General features: G+C 35.3%; 1 protein-coding gene, 1 long non-coding RNA gene and 1 pseudogene across 2 annotated transcripts; 1 reads left to right on the top strand and 2 right to left on the bottom strand.

Annotated features, from left to right (window-relative positions):
* Positions 1-1,500: 1,500 nt before the first annotated feature.
* On the bottom strand, positions 1,501-2,997 carry LOC136063123 (uncharacterized). Its single transcript, XR_010624830.1, has 2 exons — positions 2,833-2,997; positions 1,501-2,113 (listed from the first exon to the last, which is right to left on the bottom strand). It is a non-coding gene; the product is annotated as an uncharacterized LOC136063123 (long non-coding RNA).
* A 3,171-nt stretch (positions 2,998-6,168) lies between these two features.
* LOC136063113 (inositol-tetrakisphosphate 1-kinase 2-like) lies at positions 6,169-6,588 on the bottom strand. The gene has a single exon (XM_065763022.1). The coding sequence runs from the start codon at positions 6,586-6,588 to the stop codon at positions 6,169-6,171; it is 420 nt and encodes a 139-aa protein (XP_065619094.1).
* A 376-nt stretch (positions 6,589-6,964) lies between these two features.
* On the top strand, positions 6,965-8,534 carry LOC112019756 (pentatricopeptide repeat-containing protein At5g18950-like; annotated as a pseudogene).
* Positions 8,535-9,607: the final 1,073 nt, after the last annotated feature.

Raw genomic sequence — 9,607 nt, 5'->3', positions numbered from 1 at the left:
TAGGGGGTTAGGAGTTTTCCCTTCATGGGTTACCCGGTTTATATGGTTCCAAATGGACCAAAGTGTAGTGAACACTGCTTGTAGGTAGTGCATATTTTCTGATTCCAAGTCTTTGGTCCTTGCTCTATATGGTTGGGGTACTTTCCATTGACTGTATTTTGTATTTTGTCCAACCCTCAAGGATACTAGCTCATGACTTGTGGATTTGATATGCTTTATCATTTTTCATATCTCTCATTTTGGTTCATCCATGTAAACTGAAACGATTACTAGTTTCGCATATTCGTTGTGTTTATAACATCACATTCCATATGTAGAATTTGAAGTTAATTTTGTTTATAAATTTAAATTTCTAGTTTTCTTCTTGGGGAATTTTGCCTTTAAGTTTCTAGTTTTTATGAAATGGTATAGTATATAGGAATTTGTTGGTTTGTTGCACCTTTCTTTAGGGCCTATTATAATTTTTGTTTTGTTACAGCCCATTGTCTAGTTTGGTTTTGTCCTTCTAATACTTATATTTTAATATGCACTTCCCAACAGGTACCAAACCAGAAGAAACCATGGTAGTAGAGGGGGCAACTTGACTCAGCTTGGTAAAGTGGGTGCCAGATTAGTAGTAAGAAAGATGGCCAACAAACGTCTTGCTCGTACAAAGATCATGCTCCCTAGTCTGTTGTTGTTGCTGATAAACCAGTAGATGCTTCTTTGGTTGGTTATGGAGCCAATATCATAGCTTATATGCATCCAAGTATGAGAGCCACTGTACTGGATCAGATATAAGGCCAATGTAAAAATCTCATATGCTTTTCTGGAGGCTAGTGAGGAGAAATTTGATCTTGTTATTATGTCAAAATTTAGTTTGTATGGTACAAGATTATTAGTTGGCTTGAATTATTTGAAAATTCATGACATGTCAGTGAATTTAAATAATTATCCATGTAATTTTGATTTTATAAAAGAATTGTTAAAATGTCTTTTATATTGCTTATTTAACTGAAAGGTCTTTTAGTTATCTCATTTGAAAATTGTTTCAAGAAGCTTTTGGTTAAGTCCTTGTGGCATGGAAGTATATTTTCTAGCTACAATTTTCTTTAATCCTCATATGTGATCACTGTTCTAACTATTACATTTAACTCAGAAAAGCATTTATGTTAAAGATGGTAAGTGATTGGCAACATGGAAGTAATTCAAGGAATATCAAATCCTTGGTATAGAGATAGCCAACCTTAATCGTTACAATGTAACATGACTACAAAATTTAAAATTCAGTTTTTAGCTAATGGAAAACCTAAAAGGTGTGGGAGCAGAATCAAATTAGCAAGTCATAGTAAGGGAACCAAAGTCTATTCAAGAGCACACATAAAATACCCATCTCAATTATAAGCACAATACACAAAAGAAATTTAAAACCTTTCACACACATTCATACTTTAAAAGCACAGTACACAAAAAAAATTTAAAACCATTCACACACATCCATAACAGAACAATACACACAAGAAATTTAAAATCATTCACACATTCATACTTTAAAAGGAGTTGAAAGACTAGTGGATCTCATTTACAATTAGAACTTCACACATTTTCCACCACGATAAACTTAAGTTCCCATAGCACATAGTACTAGGAAAGCAAACAAATTTAGACAAAACTAAACTCTTTTATCCTATATAACGGAATAAGAAAGAATCTTATTTATGTTGAGCAGATGTTGAGTCTCCTTTCCAACCTTGGATATCTCTTGAACAAGAGTTAAAGGTGTATAGCCAAAAGAAACCTTAGACACAACCTTCTCTGCTATAATGTGAAATGGTAGGATACTAGAGATCACCCTAGATATGGTTATGGGTGGCAGGGCTGGTCCAAGAGTTGCCCTTGTAGCTAAACAGGAATTGCTTTCGACAATAACATCTCTAATCCCTACATCTTCTGCAAAAATAAGGCCTGTGTCCACTGCTATTGCTTCAACTTCTAGAGCTCCAAGAGAGAGGAATTTTTTTGCCTGCCAAATTCTAATGATTACACCTGCTCTGTCTCATCAACAAGTTATCTAGGTCTTTTGATGCCTTCTTAATCAAACTCAAAATATTACATGCAATCTGCTTTGCCAACCCTGCAAGGATCAAACAATTAATAAGTTCCAAATAAACATAACATAACAGTGAATTAGAAATTTAGATTCATCATGCGTATCCTTTCCACCACCCTTGTCTTTTTGGCAAAGAACTAACTAGCTAAAATGAATGAAATATTAATAAACCTATTACACAGAAGGCATCTCTCAAAATTAGCCACAAATTCAAAACGCTCAAAATCCAATAATCAAGCTATACCCAAAATCATTGAAACAACAGCTAAAAATATTTTAGATGACAAAGACAAGGATTTTAATCTATATATCTAATACATGGGACAAAAACTAATCCAGGAATTGTCAAATTAAATTCCAACCAACAAAATCAACCAAATTTAACAGATAATGAGATCCCTCTTAACTCCAATCTGCAAGGATGCTCATATTCGTAAGAATACAGTCCCTAACAACTATTAGAGTGTATACAAATCCATCCTCCTTCCCATCACTGAAGAACCACAATTAGATTCGTTTTGGGTTTGAACCCTAACACTTAAGAGTCTAATCAAAACCCATCAAAGATACCAAAATACAGAAAAAAAACCCATAACAAATCAAGTTATTAACCCATCAAAGATACCAAAATACAGAAAAACCCATAACAAATCAAGTTATGAATGTCCCAAAAAAAAAAAAAATCCAAACCCATCAACCATTGAAATCCAAATTGGGTAAAATGGCAAATCATGAAAACAAACCTTAGGATCAAAACACCATGCTCACGGCGGCTCCAGCAACAAAATTGGCGACTTGAGTGGCAGTGTGTGATGGGTGGAGGTCCGAGCAAGAGGAAGCAGAGGATATTTTTTAATTTGGTCTGAAACGCGTTTGTGATCTGGGGTTTAACTTTTAAGAGTGCTGTTATTGTATGTGGTAAGGTCCATTCAAACTCTTACTGAAATAATGACGTGGCGCGTTATTATTGGCTGGCGTAAAACATTGGTTTTACGCCAGCTCCGGACTGAATGTTAACTCTTTGTAAAATCTCTGGGAGAAAAGGAGATTCAGGGAGAATTAAATGGGGTAAAATCTCATATTTGTTTAAGAATATGTGAGAAAATAATTATGAAATAAGAAATATCTCTTGCTTTGGGGGAGGAGCCGAACTAGGTTTTGGAGGAGAGAGAGAGAGAGAGAGAGGAAACTCCAGCTCTGTCGCTACTTCTTCTTCAGAGTGAGAGGGACAGACTTGACCAACTTGTTTAGAGTCTTTAGACCTTCTAGACGGCTACCTTTTTAAAAAGTTTGATATGATTGTGGTGGGGTGTCCTTTGGCCACGTTGATGGTTGGGTGGGGGTGGTAGACCACTTTGATGGTTTGTGAAGGTTATTGCAATATTCTAGACAAGCATAATATTCAATATTTTTATGCTTGTCTTGAATATTGCATAAAAAAATATTTTATGCTTGTCTTGAATATTGCAATAACCTTACCGTGTTTGTTATAAAAATATTTTTATAATAAATACAATTTTTTAAGAAGAAATATTTAGATGTGAAATTATATTAACATAGATAAATATTTTTTAAATTAAATAATGGTTTTGTTAAAAATACTGAAAATCATATATGATTATAAAACTTTAAAACCATAACCTTTTTTATTTGGTGATTTGCTTAGGTTAACTTCTTTTTCTTTCTCTAAAAAAAAATGATAATTTATTTTTCTTTTAGTTTGAGTTAAATTTAACATGAAAATACTTCTAAAATTTTATATCTTTATTTTAGTAAATATCAGTAGTTATATTCTTATTTATTTAATTTTATTAATTTTATAATTATTTATTTATTAATTAAATTATTTATGACGTCACCTGTTAGACCATCGAAATTCGACCAAAAAACCAATAATCAGTTTAATTTTTGGTTATTTCACATGTTTTTAAAACCATGATATTACCTCTTCTTCTTTTTTTTTTTGGAGAAATCATTACCTTTTTTTTTAATAAAATGATTCTACCTTTTTCAAGTTAGAAAATTGATTTGGGGCATTCATATCAGTCCGTGTATAAGTGTGTATAATAAAAAAAAATGCTCAAATTTATACATTTTTGTTCAAAAATAGCCCACATCAATCCGTTTAAAATCTTGCAAAATCTTCTAAAATTATCCACGAGCTACAGTACCCGTGTAAATTTACACAGGCACTGTAGCATGTGTATATTATTTTTTAATAATTTTTTTCTCTTTTTTCGATACTGTAGTATGACTTTGCCTGGCATTATAAAAATAAGTGTGTAAAATAAAAAAAAAAAAGTAAGTTTTAGACGAAAAAATTTTCCACGCCTAATGTGAATGCTCGTATGGAGAGTATAAGAGTCAATAAATTGGACAATGTTATGTGAGCGTTTGGATTCAGCGTTTTTTGCTGAATCCTGCAGCATGTTTCTTCCCTTTTTTCTTTTTTTTTTTTTTGCTTTCATATGGGTCAAAGATAGAAGTTACTGTACAGTTACTGTTTATGAAAAAAAATATTGTTCACGCACTGTTTTGATACTGTTTACGCACTGTTTATGGGACCCACAGCCACTTTATTCAGAAAAAAAATATTAAAAATGGGTCCCGCAATACTATTCATACATTTAAAAATTATTTTACTACATTGTTTTAGCAACAATCAGTTTTTAACAACTTTCAACAATAATAAGTTGTATCCAAACGGATCCTATAATTCGTTTGGACTAAAATGTCATCCGACGTCACAGACCACTGAAACAAAAAGACGTCGAAATGCATGTGCATGTGAAACTAACGATTAAATAGATATAAAAATGAAAGAGGATGGTTTGTATCACAACTCTTCCATTCGTTTTCCCTATAAAAACCCCATCAGCCTTTCGCTAAGACATACATTGAAAAGTCTTTTTATGCCCTAATCAACCATGTCGGGAAAAACTTTCTTAAAGGTGGTCATGGTTTTTGCTCTGGTAGTGTTGATTTTTAATGGAAACCCAGCTTCTACGAGGGCTGCGCGTTTGGCTGTGATAATGAAGTCCAAACTTGAAGCTGTTGAAGATCGTTCTCCGGTATCTCCCTCCATGCCAAACCCACCAACTTATTTACCGGCAGCACCAGGATCGTCTTCGTCACCGCCATAGACAGTTGAAGATCATGATAATGGAGAGTAGCTAAATTTGGTGGTCTAGCTAGCGTTACGTTTATTCTGAATAAAATGTCTGTTTTATCATTTATGTTGGAGTTTGGTTGCTATCAATTCTCAACATAAATGTAATATATAGTTGTATTGTATTTGGGAAATGAAATTAAATATTAAAAAAAAAAAAGGGTTTCTACTTTCCATTATAAAAAGCTCGTGTTGTTTTATGCGTTATATTGGTTTTCTTTCTCTCTTTTTTCCTTTTTTTTTTTTTCAATTGAAATAGTATGGTGAAAGTCCTTTGTGTTGGATTAATTGGTGCGATCTTTTTTTTTTTTTTTTTTTTTTCTAGTGGCTCAAATTATGATATTTGGATGTGTTTGGTTCCTAAGAAAATGAAGGAAAATTAGGGAAAGTGGGATAGAAAGAGAAGGAAAAATAATAATAATAACGGGGGTGACGGGTTTTTCTTAGTTCAGTTAGCCCAAAATATGATATTTGGATGTGTTTGGTTCCTAAGAAAATGAAGGAAAATGAGGGAAAGTGGGATAGAAAGAGAAGGAAAAATAATAATAATAATGGGGGTGACGGGTTTTTCTTAGTTCAGTTAGCCCAAAATATGATATTTGGATTTGTTTGGTTCCTAAGAAAATGAAGGAAAATGAGGGAAAGTGGGATAGAAAGAGAAGGAAAGAAAAATTAACAGGGGTGACGGGTTTTTCTTATAGTTCAGTCAGCCCAAAATATGATATTTGGATGTGTTTGGTAACTAAGAAAATGAAGGAAAATGAGAGAAAGTGGGATAGAAAGAGAACGAAAAAAATAATAATAATAATAACGGGGTGACGGGTTTTTCTTAGTTCAGTTAGTCGTGGATGCAGTGACATGGCACTGCCGTCGGCCGTTACCGGTTTCGTTACCAACGGAAACTTCAGCCCTACTTCTTCAATCGAATCCACTCCGACTCATCCAACACTCTCTGATTTGGAACCCCAAACGTTTGGTCCCCTGGAGGGATTTTCAAGCTGGTAACCACATCGAGCATGGAGATTCGATTGTGGAGACGCTTGATGGATTCTGGAGAGTCGATTACGACGACGTTTGGGTGATGGAGAGCGAGTTGCCGCAATTGGTTGTTCCAATCGGAGCCGTAGAGTTTGTGGATGACGCAATCGAACGGTCCCTGTTGGGTTAGGGGTTTTGTGGGGTCGATTTTGATGAGATCGACGCCGCGTTGTTTGGCTTTGTTGATTAAAGAGTTTTGGATGAAGCTTTCAACTTTCTTGGGAGAAAGAGCGTAGCCTATGCGGTACCTTTGAGAAGACCAAGAAGAAGAACATGGAGATGGAGAAGACATTTTTATTTAATTTGTGTTTGGGTACAGAGAAAGTAAGTAAGAGAGGGAAAATTCAATTTGTAAGAGTTGATTTAGTTCTCAGTTTCAGTGTTTTGACTCTTTTTTTTTTTTTTTTGAGATTTGGATTTCTGAGAAAGTCGTTATTTGCGGACAATTAACGAACGCGATGACGTGGTGCAGTGACTGGTGTCGCAGACCCAAACGGCCACTTACCAACGCCGCCACGCCTACGCAGGATCCATCTCCGGGCACCCCAGCTTGAAATCTTGGATCCGTCCTGCGTGGATGAGATGGTAGCTTACCTGGATTTTTAACTGACTAGGCAAATTTCTTGGGACAACCAGACAAAAGGATGATCATAGAAGGGTTGGAGACTATGGAACGGTAAGCTTAAAGCTTTTACCATATATAATTAGTCTATAATGAATTGCCTCTATCTCAGTGATACATAAAAGTAACCGAATTGCCTTCTATTTGTAGAATTTTCATGCTTAGCATGATGGACACTGCTCTAAACCTTGGACTTAATGATGAGGTAGTTGGATACTTGAGGAAGCATTTGATGTGTTTGATAGATTGAGAGGGGTTGGAGTTTGCCCGTCAATTGCGACTTGGAATTCGGCTTTGTTGGGTTGTCTTAAGGTTGGGAGGACTGATCTTGTTTGGAAACTGTATAAAGAGATGGTGCAATCCAGTGTGGTGGCCAAAGTTGATGTTGAGACTGTTGGGTATCTTATTCGAGTTTTTTGTGAAGATAAAAAAGTTTCAAAAGGTTATGAACTTCTTCGGCAGGTTTTGGAAGACGGGTTAGACCCTGGGAATGCTGCTTTTAATGATTTGATATCTGGGTTTTTAAGGAGTGGCAATATAGTAAAGTATCTGAACTACTTCACACAATGATTGCAAAGAACCGAGATCTGGATATTTTTACATCATGAAGTTATCAATGGGCTTTGCAAGCAACGGAAGCAGCTTGAGGCATTTCAGGTTTTCAATGATCTTAAGGACAGGATATGCCCCAGATAGGGTCATGTATACGACGACAATTCCTGGTCTTTGCAGGAAGGGATGGCTTGGGGACGCTAGGAAGCTGTGGTTTGAGATTATTCAGAAGGGGTTTATTCCAAATGAATACACATACAGTGCACTGATTCATGGGTATTTTAAGGGTGGTAATCTTAAAGAGGCGAGGAATCTGTGTAAGGAGATGTGTAATAGAGGTTATAGAGAAACGACGGTGAGTTACAACACAATGATTGCAGGGATGTGTTTAAATGGAAGGACGAATGAACTCAAGAGTTGTTTGAAGAAATGCCTCGAAAGGGTGTTGTTTGTGATGTGATCACATACAACAGTCTGATTCAAGGCTTTGTTAAGGAAGGGAAGATTGTTGAGAGTACAAACCTATTGAAAGAACTCCTTATGCAGGGTTTGCAGCCATCAACTTCCCCATTTTCCCCCCTTATTGAAAAGCTTTGTGAGGTGGGAGACATTCAAGAAGCAAAAAAGTTGTGGGATGATATGCAGAGTAGGGGTCTGCAACCAATCGTCTGTACTCATGAGCTTATCATCACTGGCTTATGCAACCAAGGTTATGCTGCAGAGGGAATGGATTGGTTATTAGCAATGCTGAAGTGTAAGCTTAAACCAAAGAAAGAAACTTTTGAGAGATTGATCCAATGTCTCTCACAAAGTGATAAGTGGGATGACATTTTACTTGTATTAGATGTTATGTTTAGGATAGGTATACACTTGGAGAGAAGGCATATGCCATTGTTTGGTTAATAAACTTTACAAAGAGAATTCCCATTTTGTTGAAACACATCTAGGGGAGATTGTAGAGTAAAACTAATGCACCAGAGCTCTTTTGGATATGTTGTTTGTAATGTACTACCTCATTCATGATTGAATATATGGAGAGGATCAACTGGAGCTTTAGTAATGTTGGTAAACATCAACTTGAGCATTGTATTTCATGGTAATTTGGTATATCAAGAAGAATTGATGACTATGATGAAGTTTAAGGCTGAAGTGCTGGTCTATATGGCAGATACTAGGGCCCAACTGATTTTTAAATTTGAATCATGCAAATAAGTGATTTCTTTTTGAATTTCAATAATTCATTTATTTTATGTGCCTTTTGGTTCTATGAAAGATTTAAGCAAACTCTAACCAATAGTTGGGAAGTTAGTCGCTGCTATACCAACAGTGATGATACCAACAGGAGCTAGTCATCTCCTTAAGTTAGTTGACCATGAATTTCTTGATACATGCGATACTATCATGGTAAAAGTTAGTCAGGCAGCTAGCTGCAAGATGGAGACTAGACCTCTTGAGTCCGTGTCATTGGATTCTGAGTAAATGAGTAACAAATGGCTACTTGCTGTGACCAAAGGATGTCCTCTTTTAAAGTTCTGAAGATACAATGTATTGATGTTCCGTTGAGGCTTTGGAATCTATAGGCACTTCTTGTTTATCACTGGAGTTACTGGTTTTATACAATTTGCAGAGATTTACTAATAGGTCTGTTACTCTCCATCTTGTGGGAATCTTCTATCTGTTTTACTTGTTGATTTCATTTTCAGTAGTTTCCTTTTGTCATGAGCACAAGAGCTTCTTGAGATTCATCAATTATTTCTTTACTTTCTCTATCTTTCATTCATATAAATACTTTATAAGCTTATGATGGAAAACTCAGTTCTGCCAATATTTATATATATTTTTTGTGGGGTCCTTCATCTGAGTTATCATAAGACTTTGATGTGTATTTTCTATTATTCTCGGACACATTCTTTTAGCAATGTTGTTGGTATTTTTTTGAAATACGTGTGGATAAAATAATGTGCGTAAATACATGTAATATTATTTAAAAATTGAAGACATGTTATTAAACCACTCTACCAAACAGGCCTTAATGAAGTTGTGCGAGTCTTTGTTGTATCATCGGTTCTAATTGGCCTCGTTGTGCTGTCTATTCCTTCATTCCCACTTAGAATCTGTTTGCTTATTTTCTTCGACA

The sequence above is a fragment of the Quercus suber genome, unplaced genomic scaffold (genome assembly GCF_002906115.3).
Source record: "Quercus suber isolate HL8 unplaced genomic scaffold, Cork oak 2.0 scaffold_487, whole genome shotgun sequence".
In the NCBI taxonomy this organism is placed as follows: Eukaryota; Viridiplantae; Streptophyta; class Magnoliopsida; order Fagales; family Fagaceae; genus Quercus; species Quercus suber.
Note: the sequence above shows the minus strand (reverse complement) of the source record. Positions and strands in the feature narration are given on the sequence as shown.

Coding starts and splice junctions, on each gene's coding strand:
- LOC136063113 (XM_065763022.1), bottom strand. CDS start 6,588: ATGTCTTCTCCATCTCCATGTTCTTCTTCTTGGTCTTCTCAAAGGTAC.